Genomic DNA, 27,818 nt, shown 5'->3' on the forward strand with positions numbered 1-27,818 from the left:
ATTTCTTCTGTTTCTTTTCCTCAGCTTTTTTCGATTTTGAGACCAGAAGGGCCGGCACTGAGCCAATGTTTTGCTGCATTTCTTTCAACCCATCTCTTTTTTCTCCAGGGAACCAGGTTAGCTGCAGAGTAATGAGCATGCGGAGCGCTAACGGACTGCTGATGCTACCTCCCAAAACCGAGCAATACGTGGAGCTGCACAAGGGCGAGGTCGTGGACGTCATGGTCATTGGCCGTCTATGATGTCACCAAATAGAGACAGACGTTGAGAGGAGGGGCGAGCGATGGGTGCTTCACGGTGCATGTTCACATATCATTGACTGTAATATGCAACGGCACAGCTAGTTTTTATTGATTTGGATAATGCTGAAGTATAGTCAACATCTTGATCACAAAAATAGATACATATGAGAAAAAAAATTTATTTAAAAATTCTAATATTTCAAACAAAGAAAAATATAACTTTTAAATTATAAAATCTAATTATAAAAGAGATTTATTCTGTATTATTATTATTATTGCATTTTTCTTCTCATTATTATTATTATTATTAATTATTATTATTATTATATTAAGGCAACTTTGTTCTTTTCATTGCAGTCGCTGTGTGTTCAACGCTAGATCTTATAGCTGTAGCATTTTAATAGAAAACTGTAGGTGCCTGCCGGGAAAAAAAAGATTATTATTTCCCCATCTTAACTTTAAAAAAGAAAAACTTTGATGATGAACAATTATTGCTTTTGTTTTCAGTCGTGGGGACGAAAAGTTGAAACGTGGCTCTGGAGGGCGGCACTTTTGTCTTACGTGTCATTAACGTGACACTTTTACTTTTCCTCCCATTAGTAAGCATCATTATGACATCACAAAGAGCTTTGCTTGTCGTTTATCTCGTGAGTCTTGTTTGTGTGCGCAGTGCCAAACGCGTGGGTGCGCGAAGGTCGTGCCCGGGGGAACACGGACCTGCTCACCCAATCCCTGAAGCTTCCTTATAATCACATGACCTGGTGTAGCCTCGCCCCCGTCCCCCAGGGGGTGGAGTCACAGTCGAGCGTTTTATTGGAATATACAGTATATACTTTAAAAGTAACAGCTTATTTAAGTGCTGACTGCCTTTTTAATCAACTACACAAAAATGTACAGTAAACAATCGAATTGTACAGATAAATGTGACCAGCACTCCTGCGAATATGACCAAGCAATGAGGCGACAACTATTCTGTATAATAAACATTTTCTGTATCGATAAGAACTTAATGACAGAGAGAGACTACAATAATACAATCCTTGACCATTATATAAAGAATAGCATTGTGGAATTTTCTTGTAATAAAATAAATAAAAACATTATTCCTTATCCTGTGTGATTTTATTGTCTTGTTTTTTGTGTGAAAAAATGTGTTTTTTTATGGTGGGAATTGGGACACGGCTCCTAGAGAGGTGGTTTCCCGGACAGGGATTAGACTAGTCCTAGACTAAACATTTTTTAAGAGCTGTCCAAACTGAAAATAACTTGCACTTAAATATCTTAAAATACATAAGTACTCTTTGTTTTGCCTCAAAATGCACACAAGTAATGTTTTTAGTAAGGCATGTTTGTTAAAACTAGTTATATTTCTAAGACCTAGTCCTGGTTTAAGCTAATCTGTGTCCGGGAAACCCCTCCATAATGTTTTTGGGTAATCATTATGGCCTGCTATACGAACCGTATAATGAACATATCAATTTAAAAGATTGGTTAAAGGTGCAGTGTGTAACTTTTAGAAGAATCACTTGACAGAAATGCAATATAATATATGTAACAGTATTATCAGGGGTGTATAAAGACCTCAAATAATGAACAATTATGTTTTAATTATCATAGCATAATACATTTTTTATCTACATACACTGCGGGTGTACATGGAAACCACCATTTTGTGTCACCATGTTTCTACAGAAGCCCTTAACGGACAAACTTTAATAAGTTGCCTCTGATGTAGACATGTTTGTCCTGTGGCATCTACCGTAGCTTCTATATGCATTTCAAAAGCAAGGGGTCAGCTGTGGACGAGCCGTGGGTTGCAATTTGCAACCTCACCACTAGATGCCGCTAAAATGTATACACTGCACCTTTAAATGATTACACTGATTTTAATGATTGGATACAACAAAAATCTGTTTAATTCCATGTTTATTTTATGCTAAATAATACTTTATTAAACTTAATAGTTCTCTAATGAACAAGAGATTTGTTGTGAATTTGTAACTTATTTGTGGAAAGAATTTGAATGATTATAAACCATTTTGATGTGATAAAGAAGATGTGTTTTTATACAGTATAGTCTCAGGTCAGTTATTTGCTGGGGGGCATGGGGAGGATTACCCCCCTCTCGTTGGGTGGGTGCGAATAGGACTGATTACATTTCTATACATATATTATTTCAAGAGTTGCAAGAAATAGCTTAATACCATGAATAATCAATGTAAGCCTGTGGTTCATAATTTATTTTTACAAATATTTGAAAAACGCCCCCCCCCCCCCCCCTTAATTAATTACATTTTTTTCCACACATCCCACCTAGTTATTCATGAGTAGATTTTGATGATTATGTGTAGGCTACTCACCTCTACATGGACAGACTTGTAGTGTTGTCGGGATTAAACGGGATTACTGCTCTCTGATCCGCTTTAATCTCAGACACCTGAACAGTGAGCACTTACACGTCCACTGGACCTGAGTGAAAACACCACTGGAATTATTTTAATTTACTATCAACATCTCAACACACATCTCTCTCTGTTACAGGTGAGTCGCGTGCGTGCGGGTGTGTGTATGTGAGTGTTTCAATGAGACATTGAAGTTAGGATTAACTAATGGCAGATAAACCGATGGTTAGTTAGCTTCACTGCCACCTGTTACTTCAAATAAAACTAAATGTCTGGATAGGTAACGGGGGAAACTTTAAATTAGATGTTTTTTTGGCAGATGATTAAATGGATAAGAAAGTCCCATATAGAGGTGTAATGAAGGAGAGACACAGCTTTAGGTGAATATTGGAGTCTAAAAAAGCCTTTATGGTTTTCATTCTAATGTTTTTTTGTTTTAGGACAACAAGAAATAAGACATGCACCAATGGCTTTAGTTTTGAAGCTTTCATAATGCGGTAGTATTCTTGTACATGTAGTTCATGTTTGTGATATTCAGCCGTGATATTATTACACTTTAACAGCTACGTGTCAGAACAGTGACTCCTGCTAAACTGAGGATGAGGAAGAGGGAGGAAGAGTCTTGTGAACAGTTACAGGGCGCCAGCCTCGACTCACCCTTGTGTCTCAGTTTGACACAGAGCTCCAACGAAGGCATCGACAATCCCACTTTTGATGCTATGGATTTTGAGAAAGAAACCAAGACAGGTGAGAGACACTTACTAGACACTTAATCCAGATAATCTGGCAGGTTTCCACGACAACAGAACTGATTTTACTCAGCCAATAGTAAAGATATCAAGGTTATATTTTAACCGAATGTTCTTTAAATTATGTAGGAAGATTTTATGAAGAAAACATTTATGGGTTTTCACAGGCAGCAGTTTTTGTTGACTAAATTTGATTTGAGATTAAATGAAACATAGCCCTAAATGTTAGATGAAAATTTGAAATGCTGCCTTAGCAAAAAACTGAAATAGGTTTCAGGCACAAAAATGATTAACTGAAATTAAATTAAATTAAATTAAATTAAAAATACATAAAATAAAATAAAAATAATCTTAAAAAGACATAAAATAAAATAAAAAAGCTCAAAGTTACAAAAATTTAATTAGAATGAACATGAAAACTAAAAATATAAAGAAGCATTAAAAATATGAATAAAACTATACAATTTTATTTATATAGCTTTAAATTAATAAAAGCAGGAGAAAACACAGAAAAATCAAAGGATAACAGAAGTACCGTACTAGTGAGCGGAGTAATAATGCAAAGTGTAGAAGAAAGTTAAGACAATGTAAATCCTAAAGGGTTGAAAAACTTCTAAGAAAACCCATGTAGGTCCTTGGGAGAAAAAACCCTTAAGAGAACCAGACATAGCTGATTTAGAAGATATACTTTATATTAAATATTATATTTAAAACATTTATGGAAATTAAAAAATGTAAAAAATAATGCAAATTAAAGGAAGCTAGTTGGTTGTCGCTGGGCAGATCCAGTAGCAAAAAATACTATATATTATATATTAAAAATATAATAAAATTTGATAGGAATTTAAAATATTTAGCTTGGCAGACATCAGCTGAGCATCATGATGATGGGACGCCAGTGCTGTGATGAGCTTCACGGCAGCAGGAGGTTCAGGAGCTACAATAAATCTAATATAACATATAACGCTGACAGACAGGTTTATGAGAGATCAGAATACCACATCCTCAACTGGATTGAAATCTCAGGTCATTTACATAAAATAAGCAGGATAATTAAATTCAAGGTTTTCTCTACAATAATTTTTTCTCTATAAAAATTTGTAAATTCTTATCCTCTATTCACAAATTCCCAGAAATACAGTGGTCGAACCCTTTAAGTTTGGATTCACTACAGTGGTTCAGTCTGCAGGAACGCCAAAATTACTGAGAAATGTTAAGAACAAGATGGTGTAAAACTGTGTTTTTTTTGGTCAATTATCACCCTTCTGCAACTTATACCAAGTACAGAAATAAGCGCAGTTATGATAGCAAAATATGTGGGATTGCTAGGATATAAATATATTGTATTGCAATATGTAGCGTTTAAGTATTAGCATTAAATCAAAACTAAACAACAGATTTGTAAATTAAATTGTTTAAATGAGTAGTCCACTTTAAAGATGGGGTCCATTGACTTTTTCTAGTAGGAAAAAAATACAATGGTAAGTCAATGGGCCCCATCTATAAAGTGGACTACTCTTTTAATAACAGTACTGACTTAAAGTTACAATTGAAATGGTTACACTATAAATGCATGAAATGGTAAATAATACAAACAACTGTTTCCAATGTATGTGAGATATTACCTGATAGTATAGAGAACAGAGAGAGAAAGAAAGACCTTGACCATGTGACTAAACCCCTGTATTATATCCCATAAATACATTCAAACTGACCAATCAGAAGACCACCTTTAATCCCCACTGTATTGGATAAAAAGATCTGCCAGTAGTCTTTGATCACCATCAGTAAGCACAGGAATGCAGATGCTACAGGACGGAGAGGGGGATGTGACAGACTAATAAAAAAATTCCTACAATTTTAATCCTACAACATTTCTCTGTTTCTCTCTCTCACACAGAGCTGGAAGATTTACTTCTCTCTCTTGAGGGGCTAAAAGTTCATCTGGATGATATTGAGAGTCAGGAGGACGTTCAGCTATTGGTGGAGCTTCTTCTTCAGAGTGATTTCCAGAAGGTTTTCTTCATGCACCGCAGCGTCGCTCTGACTATGAGACACCTCCATCTGTCACACCCGCTCACAGCACACGCCCTACAGCTCAGAGATGAGGTACGACCACCCATAGATATGTATAAAGGCTAGGTGTGTTACAGTGGAGTCTCTAATGTCATCACCTGGCGGCCATCTTACCACAGGCAGCTCGCTCACTCGTAGCATTGAGTTTTAATGGTGCTGGTACTTTTAAATGACCGCTTAATTTTCTACCGATTTTCAAACAGTTTGGTTTCTTACAAACGTTTTTAACGTGGCTATAATTCATTTTATTTTTTTGTATAAGTATGCGTCATAGGTACATCTTTGCCGTTTATAACAAACCAAACCGTTTGAAAATTGGTAGTAAAATAAGCAAGTTATGCTCATTTAAAAGTACATGCTCCATTAAAACACAATACCACGAGTGAGCGAGCTGCCTGTGGTCAGATGGCCGCCAAATGCGGACATTTCACTCAAATGGCCAGCAGCACGGGCGAGACATCTAGCCTGTATACATATCTATGCGACCACCCGCCACGCCTGAACTGTGCAGGAAGTGATGCGTTTCCTATTTCTGTTGCAAGCTTAATAGGTTGCTTAATACTTAATATGTGAATTGATTGATCTGACCTGCATGCATGGTGTCATTGACTGTCAGATTTAAAATCTTTTATTGGTGCAGATCTAACAGACCAGAAAAGATTTAACAGCATGTTACAGTGACAGAGTTTATATCACAGGCTGTATTGTTTGAAGTTGATAGTCATGATGAAAAGATGTTTTCAACCAATTTTTCCTTTGTAATGTGACTTATTTGAAAATGAAACTGAATTGTTTTTTAATAAATGTGTTGCATTTTGATTTTTAAGATTCAAATAACAAGAACTTCTGTTAACTTCTTGAATGATGCTTTTTGTGCATCAGGTGGAAAATGTTTTACAGTCGTACAGTAAATATACTGAAGCTACAGATCTTACAGACCTCTTGAGTTCCCCGCATCTACAGGTCAGTGACCTGTGGTCCATCGCACATCATAGGCTGGATGCATACTAGTCTTACAAGTTAGTCATAACTTGTTTAAGTCAGTTACATAAAAACTGATCTGTGGTTTATCTTCAGGCCCTGATGGAAGCTCATGACTGTATAGCCCAACAGAAATTGAACATGGACTCAACTGAAACCATGGAGCCGTGTGGAAAGACCACGAAATTGGTCTGTCTGGAGAAAACACGTGACGTACCTCTGGTATGTATTAGACTTATTTATTGTTTATAAGGAAACAGAATGGAGTGTTTTTAGCCCTAAAATTTACCTCAAAGGCACTGTAAAGGTTTTTTTTTTTACAGTGATGTCTTCTTTCATACCTTTATATAATTTAAATAACCTTATTGCACCTATAATACAGTGTTCCTGTAGCTCGATTGGCAAACCATTGTGTTAGCCATTGGGTTCAAATAGGAACACAATTACTGATGAAATTTTTTTTACCTTGTCTATTAAATGCATACATTTCTTGAAGTGGAAACATAAATTTTCTCTCAAATGTTGACAGTGAGTGTGTTTGTGTGATCAGGGTGTGACGGTTCGAAACCATCATGACTGCGTGATCATCAGTCGGGTGGTCCGCGGAGGGACAGCAGAGAAAAGTGGTCTCCTCAGTGAAGGGGATGAAATCCTGCAGATCAATGGCGTTGTGGTGCGTGGGAGAAGCGTCAATGACGTCCACAACATCTTGGTGAGATCCACCGCTCAGACATGATGAGTATGGTTATATGTATGGTTAAACCTGCTGATGTTTTTTTTATGATTCCTGATTAAATCTTTGCTCTTCGTTGTGTTTAGTCCAGCATGCACGGACCCCTCACATTTCTACTCATCCCCAACTCTCAAAACAAAATGTCTTCTCAGAGACAGACTTTGGTAGGACGTCTTCTTCATTTAGCTCTTTAAAGTGTGTTTTACCTTCTCTAAAGATTACTGCATAGCTCTGTTTTAAACATTATGATTTGAAACATAGCCTTTGTGGTTGTGTCTCTGTATAAAGTAAATACTTCTCTCTCTTTCCAGATGCATGTGAAAGCAAACTTTAACTATGAGCCATCCGATGACCCGTACGTGCCGTGCCGAGAGTTAGCTCTGTCCTTCTGTAAAGGAGACGTCCTGCATGTCATTAGCCAGGATGATCCTAACTGGTGGCAGGCGTACAGGGACGGAGATGAGAACCAAAAACCCCTCGCTGGCCTCATACCCGGTGTGTGTCTGAAAATACTGCTGGTGATATATAATTTGGCAACATTATGACAGTTAACCCTCTAGGCGCCACGGTCGACGTCACTGAATGTAACTGCCGATTTTGTCACATAGGGTGTCAAATTTCGTTCATCCGCCCCCTCCACTAGATGGCAGACATGTCATACTTTATACCCGACTCAGAAAAACATCATGCTTCTATACAAACTCTTAGAGCAAGTGCGCATTGAAGTGCGCAACAGCATAGCTAGTATGCAAGTGAGTCATTTTATCAGAGCGATAACCTCAGCGAGTTTTTTCAATACATGATCATATAATGGCATCAAAAAAGCTTACCTGCAATGAAGTGTTGGGTCTTATATTCGCTGACAATGATTCTGAAGGGGAATATCTGCCTTCAGAAGATGCTGGTGATTCATTTAGTGACCACGATTCAGACGCGCCCCTGCTTTGCAATCGTGCAGCTGGCAAAGTGAAAGTGTAGCTATACACCAAGCACAAATGATGAATCCTTTGCCCAATGTCAGTGGTGGGAATGTTACACGGGGTCGGAGAATTCATCGGTTTAGCAGGCGTGTTACAGGTGTGGGGAATGAGGCTGGAGGTAATATGCGCGTCCAGTCTTTTTACCGTGCAAGCAATGTAGAGCGAGCTGCGTCTTCCCGAGCGGGCCCTGGGAGTCTGTCGGGCGAGCGGCCGACTTCCAGTGCTCCGTCCCGTGCACCTCATCACAATCACGGCGACAGTAAAGGCAATAGTCCCAGCTGTGCAAATTCTCTCCACTCGGGGCGCATGCGAGGCAGATCTGGCCATGCGGCTCGTAGCAGGAGCAGAGGCGGTGTTACACGGGGCAGAGGAGCCATTATGCATAACTTAGGCTATCAACGCGCAGATCAGTTTGTTTACTACTTACTATTTACCTGAGCATTCAGTATTGTGCAATATAGCATACAGAAGGTTAGGGACATTTTGGGGGGAAATAAGTGCTGCATTTTATCATTCAAACATGTGACTTTTCATGAAAATTCAAGATGGCTGCCACATATGACGTCATAATATGCAAATTTAATGGGACATTTTATTCCCCTCCATAAAGTGTGTCATCCTTAACATTTCTCTAATTTACAGAAAGTCTCTATCTCTTATCACGTTTAAGATATAGCCTTTTGAAAGTAACATTAAACGTTTTAGGACAAACCTCTGGCGCCTAAAGGGTTAACATTGTTTTTGCCCATTAAGTTTTCTAAAGACTAGGACTAGTTTTGTAATATTTTTCAACCAATCACATGGCAGTTGCTTCAATGCATTTAGGGGTGTGGTCCTGGTCAAGACAATCTCCTGAACTCCAAACTGATTGTCAGAATGGGAAAGAAAGGTGATTTAAGCAATTTTGAGCTTGGCATGGTTGTTGGTGCCAGACGAGCAGGTCTGAGTATTTCACAATCTGCTCAGTTACTGGGATTTTCACACACAACCATTTCTAGGGTTTACAAAGAATGGTGTGAAAAGGGAAAAACATCCAGTATGCGTCAGTCCTGTGGGTGAAAATGCCTTGTTGATGCTAGAGGTCAGAGGAGAATGGGCCGACTGATTCAAGCTGATAGAAGAGCAACTTTGACTGAAATCAAACCAAGGTATGCAGCAAAGCATTTCTGAAGCCACAACACACACAACCTTGAGGCGGATGGGCTACAACAGCAGAAGACCCCACCGGGTACCACTTATCTCCACTACAAATAGGAAAAAGAGGCTACAATTGGCACTGGCTCACCAAAAATAGACAGTTAGACAGAAAAATGTTTCCTGGTTTGATGAGTCTCGATTTCTGTTGGGACATTCAGATGGTAGAGTCAGAATTTGGCGTAAACAGAATGAGAATCTTGCCTTGTTACCACTGTGCAGGCTGGTGGTGGTGGTGTAATGGTGTGGGGGATGTTTTCTTGGCACACTTTAGGCCCCTTAGTGTCAATTGGGCATTGTTTAAATGTCACGGCCTACCTGAGAATTGTTTCTGACCATGTCCATCCCTTTATAACCACAATGTAGCCATCCTCTGATGGCTACTTCCAGCAGGATAATGCACCATGTCACAAAGCTCGAATCATTTCAAATTGGTTTCTTGAACATGACAATAAGTTCAAGGTACTAAAATGGCCCCCACTCAACCCAATAGACCATCTTTGGGATGTGGTGGAACGGGAGCTTCATGCCCTGGATGTGAATCCCACAAATCTCCATCAACTGCAAGATGCTATCCTATCAATATGGGCCAACATTTCTAAAAAATGCTTTCAGCACCTTGTTGAATCAATGCCACGAAGAATTAAGGCAGTTCTGAAGGCAAAAGGGCATCACTAGCTTGCAGCTCGTTCAAAAATTGGTTGCCGGTGCATTTTACGGTGGATTTTAAAAGTCTGTTTCTAGAAATCTTTAAATGGTTTAGTCCCTGTGTATTAACCCACCAGATCTCTTCGGTCTTCCAACCAGGTCTATTGCTCATCTCTAAGTCGAGACTTAAGTGTAGGGGTGATCGTGCTGCACCCAAGCCCTTACCACTTGATATAATGTCTTGAAGTGTTTTTTGATGATTTGCTGGAAAGCACATGGTTAATAGACGTTGTAATTAATTGTGCTATATACTGTTAATAAATTTTCATTGTCAAGATATATCTATTCTCAAATATATAGTCCAGTTATTGAATCTTGGTTTGTTTGTTGGAATGACAGTGTATAGTTTTATGAACACAGTGTATACTGTCAAATTTAAATCTTTTATCACCATCTGTTGTGTTATTTTAAAGGAAAGAGCTTTCAGCAGCACAGAGAATCCATGAAGAAAACCATTACAGACCAGAATCAAGAACATAAAGGTAAGCTGGACCCGGTCTGTCTCTCTATTCATGTCTGTGGTCCTGTAGCTCAACCGGTAGAGAATTCTGTTAGCGGCACTGTGGGTTCAAATCCTACATACTGATAAATAAAATACAGCTTGTATGCACTGTAAGTAAACGCATCTGCCAAATACAAATGCATAAATGTAAAATTCTTCTTATCTTGAGATGCAAACACACATCTGATGTGAATCTCTGAGCTTTTCTTCTCCTCAGTTTTTTTATATGCATGGAAAGATGATAACATATGTGTTACTGATCTCTTTCTTCAGGGAAACATTGGTACTCAAAGAAAAATAAAAAGCAACAAATAAAACGTTTGCATGACCCTAATGTTGGTGAGTATTTTCCTTTAACTCATCTGGCAGAGCACTGGGGAGGGAACACACATACTTACACATGATGTGTACTTTGAATGCTTTGTAAGTCACTTTATATAAATGTCTGCCAAATCTATAAATGTAAATGTAATTTAAATGAGTATGATCATATAAGCATATCTAATTTGTTATTTATCTGATTCTTGCTCAGTATGAAATTAAATTTAAATGCATGTTGGGATGGCATTTATAGTTTTTCTGAAACTTAACAGTAATGACCGATTGTCTATTCAGCACAGCACATTGATGATATTCTGACCTATGAAGAGGTGGCATTATACCACCAGCCATCCGACCGCAAACGTCCCATCGTTCTGATTGGTCAACCAAACAGTGGACAAGATGGGTTGAGACAGAGACTGCTGTCATTAGAGCCCAGCCGATTCACCAGCGCCGTTCCACGTGAGCATTCGCTTCTTTAGGAAATATATGCTGTGTCCCTGTTCACCTACTTGTAGTATGCCCTAATTATTCTTACAGTATTTATTATTATTTCTTATGTAATGTTTACTATAACACTTAATTGATTAATTCAGTGCAGCGTCGCTAAACACCTCCCTCTGAATTGTGGGTATTGAACTGCACTTTAAACATTCACTAGGAGTAGTACACTATCTGGCTACATACTAATTCTTATTTCGAATAATATTTAGAACGAATAGTAGGCGATGGGACCTAGGGATTGAGCATGATCAACATGTATTATATTGTATTACATCTGCTTAATTTGGTATGTTAACATGTTACAGACACCACACGTACCCCCCGCTTGTATGAGGTCAGTGGAAGAGAGTACAATTTTGTATCGCGTGAGAGCTTCGAATCTGACCTGGCTTCAGGAAAGTTCATTGAGTCTGGAGAATTTGAGCGAAACCTGTACGGCACAAACACAGATTCAGTCAAACAGATTATTAACTCAGGAAAAATCTGTCTGCTCTGCCTGCAACCCAAGGTAAGATTTCTAAATGAAAATAAGTGGGGCTGACTCTGTTTAAAAACTGTATAAAACCATGGTTAGTTTTTCTAAGTTAAGGATATACATACATGCATACACACACACATTTTATTTTATCAGTGTGTTCTTTTTTGGCTTTAACTTCACTACATCCCAATACATAGTACTGTACTTTTTACTCGACTACATTTCATAAAACAACTTTTTTACCTTTAACACTTAAATGCATTAAAATCTAGTATGATCTTGTGTATACTTCAGTAAAAGTACTTGAAAGGGGTAGTTAAGTACTAGATTTTTATATTTAACTAATTAAGTATTAAAATATATTTAATGTGAAATGTAGTTGAATAACATGTATAATATTATGCTTTAAACTGTATTAAAGTAAAAGGAAAACCCCTTGAAAAAGTACAGATAGTTGAAAAATACTTTAATAAATTAAAAATACTGTGCTTTGAAATCTCTACACTCAGAAATCTCGGTGAAAACAGAACATCCGGGTATTTCTAACATACTTGTTTTTCACATACTACTCATTTTGCATACTGATTTCCACATACTATATAGCGTGGAAGTATGCGATTTTGGATGTAGGAGAGGAATCCATGCGTCGCACCATCTCTCCTGTCACTCAAGCTGTGCTCCAATGAAACACCAGGACAAGCACTACGTCATGGCGGGAGGCGGGGCGCACGCGCGTGCCTTTTGCGACCATTCTCTGTTGCGGCTGCATGTGGAGGCGTGTTTGTGGATTTTTTCCGTTTTATCGCTGGAAATGGCATCAGTGGGAGACGCCGGGGCGAAAAGACAGATGTTTTATGATATCGAGTGTGTAATAGATGACTGTGATGGTGAGCTCGGCTACAAGCCTCTGTCAGACAGCGACGAACTGGACGAGTCCGCGGAGGAAGACGAAGCGCGCGAGGAAGGGTAGGTGAACGCGCCTCCTCATGTTTGTGTGCTGCAGATGTTGATGATAGAGGCTAAGTTAATTTCGTATTACACCATTACTGCTGTAGTTCAAGGTCCATATGTGTTTGCATTTCTTGAAAGAGATAAAAGTGCATGCAAGACAGCATCTCAATGAAATAACAGTTATTCAGTCCACACATTAAGTGCATGTTACAGTGTCTGTGAGCTAGTTTGAGGCCATCTTTCTGCTGGCTGAAGGTCGTAAATTTGTTTTGCAGGTTGAATTGTTAATATGTTTTATTTGTCATTGTGTAAATTTTGCGCGGTGGGTTGTAATAGCTACTTTTGATTATTGGGGGTTACCACCCCCATCCCTCGGAAACAACACTGGACAAAATCTACCTTTAACTCCGTATGCATTCAATCTTTATAGTCTTCCTGTAATATATCGATTATACAATATTGAAAATATTGGTGACCTCATCGTTCACCAGGGGGCGTTTTTAAGTTTTTGTTTATTATAATCCTCATCAGAACAAGAAAGCCCCTCCCACAAATAACACCTCTTGAGTGCCGCAGGAATGACGTATTTTTGTAGGCGAACCCGGAAGTTAGCGGGATACTGGTTCCCTCGCACAAAAGCCCATTCATTTTCCCATAGATTTTGGATTATTGCAAGAAATAAGCTGTGTTTAAAGTAATACTCAACTTTCTCTAAAAAAATCACATTCATTTTCTTACCCCATGTCATCCAAAAAATTTTGGTGTCTTTCTTTGTTCAGTCGAGAAGAAATTAAGTTAAAAAAATAGATTTTTCTCAATTTAATAAGGGTCTTATCTAGCAAAAAAAGCAAAAGCTCTTAAACCACAACCTCTTGTCTTGCACTGGCCATGTCACTCAACAGCGTGACCTTACGTATTGTGAGAGCACGTCGAAAGGCCATGCATGACGTATGCTCAGAGGTACCTTTAAAAACATCGATGTATTGCTACAACTCCTTGTAATGAATAACATAAACAGGATTACTACCTAGTGATCTGCCTTTGGACAGAGCGCAGCTCTCTGCACGTGCCCGAGAGTGTTATATTTTAAACAAAAGGGATACTTTGCCTCAGTTCGCATGAAACGCATAAAACTGAACAAATACATAAGGATTACTACTCTGGTTTATGTTTAGACTTTGGACAGATGCGAGAGCGCGTGCACGTGAGACAGAGAGAAGCGCAGCTGCTTATGACGCACCGGTTTTATTTCAGATGCTAGGAGGAGTCCAAGACGTGTGAATTAAGTCCATGTGCGTGCAAGAAGGAATCCTCTCTCTACAAGCTCTCTCGCGTAAAGTAAAGCCCACAAACCCCCATGCGAGGAAAAGCATGCAATGTGCATGTTAATTTGAAACTATAATAATAATAATAAAGGCATATTATTTTTGTCTTTCAAAAAAATAATAATAAAAATCTCGAATCGAATCGTGACATTAGAATCGAAAATGTAATCAAACCGAGGATTTGGAGAATCATGACACCCCTAAAGATTAACTTGTTGGACAAAATGTTTAAGCATCATAAACATTTGTTAAACACAGATCTTATTTTTTTTTTTTCGATAATCCAAAGTTTATGGGAAAAGTTAAAGGCTTTTGCGAGGTAACCAATGTCCTGCTAACTTCCAGGTTGGCCTACAAAAATACGTCATTGCTGCGGCACTCTATAACTAGCATCTAATAATAGTTCGCTGTTGGGATGTTAACTACAGATTATATGAGTCACCCCAGTAAATTTCATACCAAACATAATTTTGGACAATGTAGTCAACAATATGGAAAATTATTGAAAACAGAGTGTTTTTGATGGGCTTATTAATGTTTGGGCTACTACCTAGACATTAAATTGCAGTTTAGACAGATAGAAAATAATGAGAACAATGACATTTTTGATGATGCAACAAATAGCAACTAGCTTATGGCGCTTTTCCATTGCATATCACCCCACGGTTTGGTTTAGTTTGGGTTGGGTCAGCTTACTTTTGGGAGCTTTTCCATTGAGTGCAGTACGTAGTACCCGATACTTTTTTTGTACCACCTTGGTTGGGGTTCCAAGCGACCCGAGCTGATACCAAACGTGACGCGAAAACACTGTAGATAACTGATTGGTCTGAGAGAATCGTCACTACGCGTCATCGCTATAATGTAATTAGCTTTACCTTGTAGTGCTAGCTTGCGCTGTCTCAAGCAAACATGTTGTCATCTGTGCTCTGCTATAAGTTCCCAAAATCCATTTTAGCAAGTTAGCAATGAAAAACATCCACAGGTTGAGAATCAGGGACACCATAACAGTTTTTTTCCAAACTTGCAGTCTGTGGCGGAACATTCGCGACGAGCATGTCAGCATTATATATGCTTAAAGGCACCTTCAATGAGGCTCAGTGGAGCGCATGTGAGACAGAGGTACTAATAAGCGTGATGTGCAAACATCTATTTGTAGTGGCCAATTTTAATTTTGTGGTAGAGTGAGAAATAAATGAATGTATGGGGATGAACAACGCTCTCACTTGTGTGATGTCATAAGCAGCAGCGCGAATAACGACATGCCTATAATCCCTCCTACTACGAAGTGATACTAAACTAGATGGAAAAGCTAACCACGCCAAAGTGAGGTGAGCTGACCCGACCTAAACTAAACCGTGGGGTACTATGCAATGGAAAAGCACCATTAGAGTAAGAGGCGTGCATGCTTTATAAATGCAGCAAACGTTTCAGCATTTTAAAGAGTCCAAGAAAGATGTGTTTTGCTATTTTTGGCCGAAAAAATTCAAACATTCGGTGCATCCCTAATAGTAAACATCTTTAAAAAAACGGATGTGGAATAACGCCATTATAATTACTGGAATTATGAAAGGACCGAACCATTCAAAATTTATCAATGCTATGTTATACATTAGTTTTTTTAGTGTAGTCATCCTTTGCCTAGAATTTGGCATTTCATGAAGAAGCTTCTTAAGATTTCCCCCTGAGATGCTTTTTTAAGCAATACTGAAGGAAATCTATTATGCATTCTTATTGGCTGCTTTTTCTTTATTATTCTGTCCAGGTCATCCATTTCAAAAATATATTTTTTAAATAAAATTTTAGTTTTCTAAGGAAAGCTTTTGATATGTTGGCACAATTATATTTTTCTCAACAAAAGTAATTTGAAACATTTAAGGATATACCTTCAGATTAAAAGATCATGAGTCACATTTCAGGAAAGTTTTCTAAAACTTTTGAACAGTAGTGTATATACATACAGTCAAGTATGTGAATACAAAGTGTGTATGTTATGTGTTACAGGATTGATTCTTCTGAGGAATGGGAACCAATTACAGGACGCTCAAAAGCAAAGAGGCAACAATACACCTCGTCATCAACACCACGCCGGCGGGGCCGACCACGCAAATATCCCCCTTCTCTAACAGCGAGCAGGAGTTTCACTATACACCCTTCTTATTCCCCCTCCGGACCTCGACGAAGAGGCAGACCCCCTAAAGACAAACCTAAAACCGTACTCCTGCCTGAGCCCACCCTTTACCCCCAAATCATCCCTAAAACCATTCCTTATTCCTCACCTTTCCTTAATTCCCGTCCCACCAATAAATTTAGCCCTAATACAACATCTGTACCCCTTCCTAATAATATTCAGTCCATTAAACTCTTAAATCCTAATTCTTCACCCATTTACACTCCTAGTCCTAAATCCATTACATTTAGCATTAATTCCACCCACATACCCCTTACTAATACTGTACCTAGCATTACATTTGCATCTAATTCCTCGCCCATTCTCACTTCTAATCCCACACCCATTCAATTCCGCCCTAATTCCACACACGCCATCACAGTCAACCTGAATTCCTCACCCACGTCTCATTCAACACCGATATCTTCCAGGCTAATCGGTAAACCCACACAAGATGGGCTTCTGTTAGACACAAACACAGTCAACAAGATCAATGATTCGTTGAAAAAAAGGCAACCATTGGAGGAGAAGTGAGTGCAGTTCTTTAACATGTTAAAATACTTGCCTCTTAATAATACATCCACATGAACTGTGTGTGTGTGTATGGTTTGTGTTACAGGGTCGATTCAGTGGCAGTAATACAACAGATTCCAGAGCATGAAACATCACTTTTAGCAAAGAGACCACGACTCTCGCCACCATCGCCTCCAGCCATCACCCCACTACGCCGGAGAGGCAGACCCCGTAAACTCGCCCCTAAAATCACATCCAACTCCTTAGCTGAACATGCAACTGGCCTGATTTCCTCTGATGAACCTGCAACCTTCTCCAATCTCGCAGCTGAACCTGCAGCTGTGTTGAATCCTTTAACCACCTTTAATCCCACTATTGAACCTTTAGCATCCTCCAGTCCGACTTCTGAACCTGCAACCTTCTCCAATCCCACATCTGAACCCGCAGCTGTGTTGAATCCTTTAACCACCTTTAATCCCACTATTGAACCTGCAGCATCCTCCAGTCCGACTGATGAACCTGCAACTTTCTCCAATCCCACTGTTGAATCTTCTACCACCTTTAATTCCACTGCTGAACCTGATGCTGCTTTTAATCTCATGCCTGCGAGGCTTCTGGCCATCAGCCACTTTGACAACAGCAATGAGACAACCACACCATTACGCCGGAGAGGCAGACCCTGTAAACATGCCTCTAAAATCCAATCCAGCTCAGCCGAACCTGCAACGGTCCTGACTCCTACTGCTGAACCTGCAACCACCTTTAATCCCACTATTGAACCTGCAGCATCCTCCAGTCCGACTACTAAACCTGCAACCTTCTCTAATCCAACTGTTGAATCTTCTAGAACCTTAAAGTCCACTGCTGAACCTGCAACCACCTTTAATCCCACTATTGTACCTGCAGGCTCCTCCAGTCTGACTGCTAAACCTGCAACCTTCTCTAGTCCCATTGTTGAATCTTCTACCATCTTCTACCATTCCACTGCTGAAGCTGCAACCACATCCAATTCCACTGCTAAACCTGCAACCACTTTGACTCTCATTCCCACTAGGCTTTCGGCCATCAGCCACAACAGCAACAAGACAACCACGTCACTACGACGAAGAGGCAGACCCCGTAAACGTGCCTGTAATATCAACTCCAACTCAGGCGAACCTGCAACGGCCCTGATTCCTACTGTTGAACCTGCAGCCGTGTTGAATTCCACTGCTGAACCTTTAACCACCATTAATTCCACTATTGAACCTTCAGCCTCCCCCAGTCCAACTGCTGAATTTGCAATCGTATCTAATCCCACTGTTGAATCTTCTACCACCGTTAATCCCATTGCTGAACCTGCAACCACATCCAATTCCACTTCTAAACCTGCAACCACTTTTACTCTTATGCCCGATAGGCTTCTGGCCATCAGCAACAAGGCAACCACACCACTACGCCGGAGAGGTAGACCTCGTAAACATGCCTCGAAAATCAACTCAGCCGAACCTGCAACTGCCCTGATTCCCATTGCTGAACCTGCAACCTTCTCCAATCCCAATGTTGAATCTTCTATCACCTCTAATCTCATGCCTGCTGGGCTTCTGGCCATCAGCCACTTTGACAACAGCAACAGGACAACCACCCCACTGGACTGGAGACCTCATAAACTCGCCCCTAAAATCAACTCCAACTCAGCCGAACTTGCAACTGCCCTGGTTCCCACTGCCACACCTTCAACCACCTCCAATTCCATCAGCCAGTTTGACAAAGGCTGTAACAGCGAAAAGACCACCACCCCACTACACAGGAGAGGTGGACCCCATAAACGCATCTCTAAAGTCAGCTCCAACACCTTAGCTGAATCTGGAAGCCCCCTGATTACCACCGCTGAACCTGCAACTGTCTCCAATCCAACTGCTGAACCTGCTGCAACTGTCTCAATTTCTTCTGAACCTGTAATATTCTCCAGTCCCATTGCTGAACCTGCAACCATGTTCAATTCCACCAGTAACAGCAACAGGACAACCACCCCGCTACACACGAAAGGCCGTAATCACACCTCTAAAATCAACTCCCATTCCAATGTTGAAATTGCAACCACCTCTTCAACCACGGGGCCTCTGGCTGTCTGTGACATTGACAGTCACAGCAACAAGATCTCCAGCTCAGTACCCCGGAGAGGCAGACCCCGTAAACGTGCCGTTAAAATCATATCCAGTTCCATGGCTAAACCTGGAACCTCCTCCAATCCCCCTTCTGAACCTTTAGCCACATTCAGTCCCACTGCTGAACCAGCAACCACCCCCAATGAAATGGAAATCACCCCCAGCTCCTTAGCTGAACCTGCTACGTCCCCCAATCCCACTGTTGGACCTTTAACCACATCCAGTTTCACTGCTGATCCTTTAACCTCTTCTAATCTCATGTCTGCTGGGCCTCTGGTCATCAGTGATCTTGGCAAAGATAGTAACAGCGGGAGGATCTCTGATTCAGGGAAAGAGGACCTGCGTGAGGACTAGTGAGTAAACACAAACACATTCTATGTTTATTACATAATGTTGATTGTATGCAGGACTTTTTATTTTTGCAGAGGGTTAGGTTTAGCATTTTAAGGGTGCAAATGTGTAGTGAATGAAGTTTGCAGTAATAACTTTTTGTTGTGTGTTGCAGTGTGGATTGTGCTGAAGAGCAGAACCCTTTAATGGAGCAAGATTCAGAACATTCAACATCACCTGCGTCAAAAGCACGAAGGGTCGAACTCGCATCTAGACCCGTCTCTGAACCCACCACCATCCCAAATCCTATCGTGACGTCAGCTGCTCACTCTCAACATGATGCCATACCTGTACCCATGCTTAAATCCATCCCTAACTCTAAACATTCATCACGACGCAGAGGTCGCCCCCGTAAACATGTCCGTAAAATCGCCCACAACTCTAAAATAACCCCTCAACCCATCCATAATCCCATGCCCTCTGAACTCACACCCACCCCTAACCTCAACTCAACACCCAGCTCTAAAACCACCTTTGACATCGACCCCAAAGGCAAATTAACATCTGCACAAACTACTTCTGCTCTGGATTTACCCCAGGAAAAAGTAGAAAATGCCCCTCAGCCAGATATGTGGCATGATGTCACTGTTGAGGATGAAGAACCTCTGCTCCCAGATTTCTGTCCGAAGCGACGTCCAGGGCCACAGCTTAGGGAAACAACACGCACTCCCTTGCAGTTATTTCAGCTGTTTTTTACCTCTTCTGTCATCCAGACAATCGTTAGAAACACCAACAGCTATGCTAAGAAGAAGGCAGATGTTTCGAAGAAGCTCAGCTGGGTTCCTCTCACAGTAAATGAGTTTTACTCCTATGTGGCGTTGGTTCTGTACATGGGCTTGGTAAAGGCAGACTCTCTAATGGACTACTGGACAAAAAAACGACTATACAGGTTTTCATACCCACGATCCATCATGTCCCAAATGAGATTCCAGGCCATCTTTTGTAATCTTCACCTGTGTGACCTTCAAGAAGATGAGGAGAACGACAAGAAAAGAGGCACCCCGGATTATGACCGTCTGCTGAAAATCAAACCTCTGTATACAGACATTCTTTCGGCGTGTAGGGCGTACTTTCACCCTAACAGAGAGATTTCAGTACGTGAGAGATTGCATACTTCAAAAACTAGAATGGGACCAACCAAACCGGGCTACAGGCTCTTTGTTCTTGCCGATTTGTCTTCTGGATACAACTGGAATTTCTTCGTATATGACGGAAAGAATTCCACATCACCAGGAAAAGGCATCCGTTATAATTCCGTAATGAGACTGTTGGATCTCAAGTTCCTCGGTAACGGTTACAAGTTGTATACAGACACTTTGTACACCAGTCCAACTCTCTACCGAGATTTATTGCAAAAGGACATCCTCGCGTGTGGGCCTCTACGTCGTACCTTTAGTTTACCAGAGGTTAAGGTTTTGAGCGAGAGCGCTGATAGAGGTTCGATCCGCTGGTGTCGTCAAGGTCGACTTCTGTTTGTCAGGTGGACGGATAAGAGAGAAATCGTCACGTGTTCCACCATGCACAAGGCGTTTGCGGGCGACTTCATCAGTAGGACAGTCAAGGATGATGACGGTGTGTGGAATCTGCGTCAAATACCTGTTCCACCTGCCGTGAAAGACTGCAATAAATACAGAAGCGATGAGGACTCTTGCAACGCCCTAATATGGTATTACAACATCCTTTACAAAACCAAGAAATGGTACAAGACATTCTTTATCCATTTTCTTGAAATGGCAGTGGTGAACTGTTATGTTATTCACCAGCACTTGGCAAAGGCTCAGAACGAGACCCCTTTGAGTGAGAAAGTGTTTAGGGAAACGCTTATATCCGAGTTGCGACGTGCCGGCAGAGGCAAGAGATCCTCTGCTCCTGCCACAAGAGACCCATCCAACAAAAAGCCGTCACCATCGGCCTTATCGGCTCCGACTGAGAGATGCTTGCCCCAGCATTTCGGTTCACATGTTACATCTGAGAAGAGACAGTGTGTCAGATGTAAACTTTCAGGACATAAAGTCAAGACAAACGTATGGTGCTTGCACTGCAAGGTGGCCTTGTGCTTGGTGCCCTCAAGGAATTGCTTTCAGAAATGGCACATTGAGGGACACTCTTCAGTTTGATGATCATGAGCGCATTTGTTGTTTTATATGATGGTGTTAGTGCTTGTATAGTAATGGATCCATTTAGTGTAAATAAAACGTGTATGTTTTTATTCACATTTTTTAGAGAATAGCTGTGACTTTTTAAAGCTACTTTGTGAAATGTTTTGTCGTTGCTGATGTGACAGTTTTACTGAGTTGTCCGTTCACATTCATTTTGAATGAAGTTCATTCCAGGCCCTAAATGTTCTGCTAAGTAAAACAACTTGGATGAAAATCATTAATGGACATTTGTCACACATGTCATATGCTTAAAGTTGTATTTGTGTGTTTTGTTGATGCACTCCATTATATTCTTGACAAGTTTCAGTAAAAAAGTCTTTTAAAAATTTACATATTGTCCTGTCTTGTTGTTTTTGACATGTTTGCTAGTGTCAAAAATGTACTTGTATTCAAAAACCAGTCGTAAAGTTGTGTACAGTGGTCATTTCAAGGATTTCTAGATATTTTTACTGGATAAAAGGATAATGGCAGACTTTATTAAAGGTTCATGTAATTCTTCCATTGTTGGAGCCAAAGTTTCTCTTTCGAAACAAATCAGTTCTTCATGGCTCAACTTGTGAATGTACAAAGTATAAAATACAAGATTACAAAGGAACAGACAGCCAAGAGAAACACGCATACCAATATTCCTCAATGGCTTGATCTGTCTAACATATAATATTCTTTTATAGAAATGTGACATCTGTTGCAGATGTTGTATTTAGTTTTAGCACAAGATTCATTTGGTGTTAAACACTGAGGGGTGGTTTCCAGGACAGGGCTTGAGTCTTGTCCAAGACTAAAATGCATGTTTGAGCTGTCATAACTGAAAACAGCTTACACTGACATATCTTAAAATATACTAGTCAACATTTCAAGTGGATCAAAACCTTTCATAAAAGTTGTCTTAAAATATTGGACAATATGCGTTCTTGTCTTAGGACACCTTTGATAAACTTTTTTGATCCACTTCGAATGTTGACTAGTGTATATTAATGCCATTGTTTTGTCTCCAAAAAACAGTAGTTTTTTGCAAGGTATGTTTGTAATAACTACTTAAATGTCCCATTATAACTAAGGCCTTGTCCTGGCTTAATCTAAACCCTTAGGGACGGTTTCCCAGACAGGGTTTATCCTTATCCCAGATGTTTCAGCTGCTTTAATTTCAAAACACCTTATACTGACATATTTGAATATATATCAGTGCCATTGTTTTGTCTCCAGATGCACACCAGTTTAGTTTATTGTAAGGTTTGTATGAAGGTATATTTGGTGCAAAACAACTGCACACCTGTGACAGTGGAATTTGTATTTGTAGAGATTATCCAGACATGTGTATCAGTAAATTTGAAGTCACAGATGAAGAGTTGCAAACTTGTAGATTTTTTTTCTTTCCCTCAAATACAACACAACAGTTACACATTCACAAATCCTTCAGTGCAGCTGCACAAATCCCATTTTACAAATTACAGATTAAGAAACTCACAAGCTCACGTTTTTTGCTACAATTGCTGCAGTAAATATGGTGCAAAACCTACTTGAACACCTGCATCAAAGTATGTGAAGTCACACACAAATTTTGTACATTCGCAAATCAGTTTGTGCATCTGTGCGATGAGAGTTGCATGTGTGTAAAAAAAATTTTTCACAAATATTTTTTTATTTTTGAAATATTTTCTAGCACAAACACAAGTACATAAATACAACTGCTTGAATCTGCTGCTTCAAGTTTCAAACACTCTTTTTTTGTGTGCTCTCTGTTTTGCACCAAATATCTCGAGATAAGTGGTGCGAAAGTGATTTGTATACCTGTAGGCTATGTTCAGCACTTCCCACCAGGTGGCGCCCGACACTCACTGAAGCAGAGTTTATTAATTACCAGCAATGTTTCAGCAAGGTAAATCGCCTTTATCAAGGTATTATTTTCACCAAGTGGAGAACAATATAAATGGGAGTGCTAATTATACACACATGAAGGTAATTACATACAATATTCCAATGATTCATTAGTAAACAAAATATAAGTTCCATAAATCTCAAACCATCAATATAAGTAGATTAAAAAATACAAGCAGCAAATACACACATAGGCCTACATATACCTAATAGGCTTTAATATACCTAAAAGGCCTCCTGTCTAAGTAAAAATTGGTCCAACTCACCTCACCTTCTAGATGAAAATACCCTCTCAATTCCTATATAATATAATGAAGTTATAGGATGATTAAGTTCAACAAAATGCAGTTGTAGCACTTATGTCACTGCAATCGTAATAACTATGCTACTGGACCAGTTCTAGGTTCGTTGAGTGGTGTATGTTATATTAGAAAAGACACATGAGACATGAAAACTTATATAAATTAATTAGCAGTTTACTGAACAGGAATACAAATGGAATAGGTAAGTTAGTAAGATAAATAGAATAATTAGATAAATATATCAATATAGATGATTCAATAAATATATCAATAAATGTTTACCGTACAAAATTTAGATCAATAAATAATCAATAAATATTTACAGTAAAAGATGTGTCAATAAATAATCAATGTAGATCAATAAATAAACAATAAATGTTTATAGTAAAAGATGTATTTCAATAAATAATCAATAAATATTTACAGTACGATATGTATAATAAATAATTTTAAATCCTTTATATTTAATCTTTTCTTATTTAAATAAGTTTAAATGGATTTAACTGGTTTAAGTATGGGTTTATTCTGGTTAGTTTTGTTCTTAGACCGGTCTATTAAATTTTAATCAGCTCTTTTAGAACAGTTGCTTTAACTATTTTTAAGCTATTTGTTTCTAGTTTTCTTTTGAGTTAACTCTTCTTTCTTTAAGGGAACAGGTAAGTATTTTAGCGTGCTTATGTTAGTGTGATTGTTTCACTTTACAGGGTCTAACTCTTTTTTGCAGGTAAAATGTAAGGATTTTAAATGTTTCTTTTGTTTGTGCAATTGCTATTAGAAAAATACATATGGACCTTGGTATTTATAAAATCCTCTGTACGGCCCTGCTCATGACAATAAGAATCCACTCTCAATAGTGTATGACGAGCTGTAGGTTTTTTAATCGGATCCCTATGTAAAAAATTACAAGCTACCCACAAGTCTAAAAAGCTGATTTGATTTGGGTTAGCATCCAATGTTAAGAAATCAGAACAACTGTTTAGATAATAATAAAAACAATTTAGTTGTTCAGTTACCCGATTCAAAAAGACAGAAATAATCATCCAAATTAGTATATTAGAAGAAAAAGCATGTATCTTAGTTAAATGTAGGCCTATGTGTGTATTTGCTGCTTGTATTTTTTAATCTACTTATATTGATGGTTTGAGATTTATGGAACTTATATTTTGTTTACTAATGAATCATTGGAATATTGTATGTAATTACCTTCATGTGTGTATAATTAGCACTCCCATTTATATTGTTCTCCACTTGGTGAAAATAATACCTTGATAAAGGTGATTTACTTTGCTGAAACATTGCTGGTAATTAATAAACTCTGCTTCAGTGAGTGTCGGGCGCCACCTGGTGGGAAGTGCTGAACATAGCCTACAGGTATACAAATCACTTTCGCACCACTTATCTCGAGATATTTGGTGCAAAACAGAGAGCACACAAAAAAAGAGTGTTTGAAACTTGAAGCAGCAGATTCAAGCAGTTGTATTTATGTACTTGTGTTTGTGCTAGAAAATATTTCAAAAATAAAAAAATATTTGTGAAAAAATTTTTTTACACACATGCAACTCTCATCGCACAGATGCACAAACTGATTTGCGAATGTACAAAATTTGTGTGTGACTTCACATACTTTGATGCAGGTGTTTAAGTAGGTTTTGCACCATATTTACTGCAGCAATTGTAGCAAAAAACGTGAGCTTGTGAGTTTCTTAATCTGTGATTTGTAAAATGGGATTTGTGCAGCTGCACTGAAGGATTTGTGAATGTGTAACTGTTGTGTTGTATTTGAGGGAAAGAAAAAAAATCTACAAGCTTGCAACTCTTCATCTGTGACTTCAAATTTACTGATACACATGTCTGGATAATCTCTACAAATACAAATTCCACTGTCACAGGTGTGCAGTTGTTTTGCACCAAATATACCTTTATAGGTTTGTTTGTAAAAACTGCTTAAATGGTCTAAAAAAACTAAGGCCTAGTCCTGAATTAATCTAAACCCTGTCCGGGAAACTCCCCCATAATCTAAATCACTGCCTCTGAACATCTACTTCATTAAGTTTTTTTGTTAAATTGAATGTGAAATTGAATGTTAAATATGGTGTATATTTTATTTCTGCTTTGTATTTCTCAGTCTCTTCAAGTCGTGCGTTCCTCTGATCTGAAACCATACATCATCTTCATCAGACCTCCTGTCCTGTTGACCAAAGGAGGGAAGAAACACAAGGTATGTTAATATTTTCTTTAGAAACATGTTGAACAACATTTAAAGCTCAAACTCTGTGCACCGGTGTTTACAATGACTGTGTTTTGATTTTGTTGCAGTCTTCACAGTCGCTCATCTGAAGTAGTTTACAACTTAAACATGTAAAATAAACAGCAGGTTAAAGGTGCCGTGCAATGCTAAACTGTATTTATGTAGGCATAGATGAATAATAAGAGTTGTGGTAATGACATATCGTGAGTTTCAAACATGAATGTTTCCTCCTCCTAATGTAAACCTTGTGTAAGTAAAAGACCGCTGGAAAACAGACCAATCTCAACATAACACCAACTGTGATGTTTCAGTCGAGATGTACACCCCAACATTAAATTACACATTAAATTAAGTACAAAGTTAATGCTAAAAACAGTTGTGACTGCTGAGTTAACGCTATATGCTAGTTAATGCTATATGCTAGCGTTTAGGCTGAAGTTCTACTATTGACGTTACATTTTGCAGGTCCTGAACAAAAACAAACTCAGAAACGTCCATTAACAATCTTAATTGATTATTCCTCAAAATCTGATACAGACTCAAACATAAGATCTGTTTACACACACACACAGAGCTACTGAAGGAGAAACAGCCAATCAGAGCAGAGCTCAACATTATTATTCATGACGCTTTCAAATAAGGTAATAATAGACCATTTCATTCTAAAGACAAATTCTAGGGTTGTAAATGGACATGAAAAACTGACTCTGGATCATTTTTGCACTTAATAAAGACACAAACCTTCGGTTTAGATATCAGAGAACAATTTAACAGATTATTACTATTACAATGCATTCTTTGGCACCTTTGAAGAAAAACTAAAAATATCAGGGATCAGCAAACTGATTTCATATCTGGAAAGCCATGGACATCTATACACTTGGGTTTAGAGAATGTATCTTGAAATGTTAGTTGGCTTGTTTTAGGGTAGGGGATTATGGTATTATATACACGGATAAATAATCATTTATTTTCATAGTTCACAGTTCAGATCAGAGTTATCTTGAATCTTTTAACACATCTGAATGTATCTTTGAATTTTTTCTCTGATGTGTCTGTGTGCAGGTCGAGGACACGAGTGAGCTCCTGAAGAATGCCTGTGAGATGGAGCAAAGCTATGGTCACTTGTTTGACGCGGTCATTACGAACAGTAATGTAAACAAAAGTGTCTTTGAACTGATGAAACTTATTAACAGACTGGACACAGAGCCACAGTGGGTTCCTCTCTCCTGGGTGTGCTGAAGGGCTCTGACTGACTCCAGAACAGTTTCTGGTTAGAAAGATGGTGCAAGCGCTGTGTTCAAAGTTATTAAGAGAATGTTTGATTGTCAAGCTCCGCTGAGAACATTCCTATATGGCAAAAAATAGATATATTCAAATATAATTTAAAATCTACTTAAAAAAGGCCAAAAAACATATTTGCTGAAATATATTTTGAAATTTGTTTACAAAAATTTATTTTTCACTAATGTATTTTTTGGCCATTTTTTGTATATTTTGAAATATATTTTTTAACCTTATATAAGCTTTACATTCACATCACATTGGAAGAAAAACTTTGTTGCAAACCTATTAAAATTAAATATAATTTCAACTGCAAAAATGTACTGTAATATTTTGCCATATGGTTTGTAAAATTAGAAATGTATTTGTTGCCCCTGAAATAAATTTTGAAATATGAAGGTTAAAATTAATTGTATATTTAATTAAGTTTTACTTAAAAAAAATATTTTGCGTATATTCAAAACATATTTTAGGCCAGAGAAATAATAATAGTTTTTTTTTTTTTTTTGCTGTTTAGGTTAGTTTGGAGAGGTGAAAAATGTGTCTGTTCAAAATGGCGATACACTTATAAAAAATATTCAAAACAT

General features: G+C 38.7%; 3 protein-coding genes across 5 annotated transcripts in view; all 3 read left to right on the forward strand.

The window, feature by feature from the left end:
• gphnb (gephyrin b) overlaps positions 1–1,345 on the forward strand; it is a 60,428-nt gene extending 59,083 nt beyond the window's left edge. For all 3 annotated transcript variants that reach the window (XM_065256531.1, XM_065256532.1, XM_065256533.1), the window contains one exon: positions 109–1,345. In XM_065256531.1, the coding sequence (XP_065112603.1) occupies positions 109–242 (134 nt within the window). In that variant the 3' untranslated portion in view covers positions 243–1,345. The remainder of the gene's footprint in view (positions 1–108) is intronic.
• A 1,723-nt stretch (positions 1,346–3,068) lies between these two features.
• On the forward strand, positions 3,069–27,410 carry pals1b (protein associated with LIN7 1, MAGUK p55 family member b). The gene is made up of 13 exons (XM_065255789.2): positions 3,069–3,391; positions 5,294–5,502; positions 6,352–6,432; positions 6,547–6,672; positions 7,001–7,162; positions 7,270–7,347; positions 7,495–7,678; positions 10,479–10,547; positions 10,841–10,906; positions 11,183–11,350; positions 11,698–11,900; positions 25,825–25,917; positions 27,013–27,410. Exons 1-13 carry the CDS (start codon positions 3,244–3,246, stop codon positions 27,187–27,189), a joined length of 1,764 nt encoding a protein of 587 aa, XP_065111861.1. The 5' UTR covers positions 3,069–3,243; the 3' UTR covers positions 27,190–27,410.
• Positions 12,613–21,852, forward strand: LOC135738464 (uncharacterized). Its single transcript, XM_065256530.1, has 4 exons — positions 12,613–12,836; positions 16,148–16,843; positions 16,933–19,326; positions 19,479–21,852. Exons 1-4 carry the CDS (start codon positions 12,682–12,684, stop codon positions 21,478–21,480), a joined length of 5,247 nt encoding a protein of 1,748 aa, XP_065112602.1. The 5' UTR covers positions 12,613–12,681; the 3' UTR covers positions 21,481–21,852.
• Positions 27,411–27,818: the final 408 nt, after the last annotated feature.

This window comes from Paramisgurnus dabryanus, chromosome 12 (genome assembly GCF_030506205.2).
Source record: "Paramisgurnus dabryanus chromosome 12, PD_genome_1.1, whole genome shotgun sequence".
Lineage (NCBI taxonomy): Eukaryota > Metazoa > Chordata > Actinopteri > Cypriniformes > Cobitidae > Paramisgurnus > Paramisgurnus dabryanus.

Bases quoted from the DNA above. Each gene is read 5' to 3' on its own strand.
- LOC135738464 (XM_065256530.1), top strand. From the start codon at position 12,682: ATGGCATCAGTGGGAGACGCCGGGGCGAAAAGACAGATGTTTTATGAT. The intron at 12,837-16,147 runs GTAGGTGAACGC...TATGTGTTACAG, and splicing joins GACGAAGCGCGCGAGGAAGG to GATTGATTCTTCTGAGGAAT. The intron at 19,327-19,478 runs GTGAGTAAACAC...TGTGTGTTGCAG, and splicing joins GAGGACCTGCGTGAGGACTA to TGTGGATTGTGCTGAAGAGC.
- pals1b (XM_065255789.2), top strand. From the start codon at position 3,244: ATGAGGAAGAGGGAGGAAGAGTCTTGTGAACAGTTACAGGGCGCCAGC. The intron at 10,907-11,182 runs GTGAGTATTTTC...TTGTCTATTCAG, and splicing joins TTTGCATGACCCTAATGTTG to CACAGCACATTGATGATATT. The intron at 11,351-11,697 runs GTGAGCATTCGC...AACATGTTACAG, and splicing joins ATTCACCAGCGCCGTTCCAC to ACACCACACGTACCCCCCGC.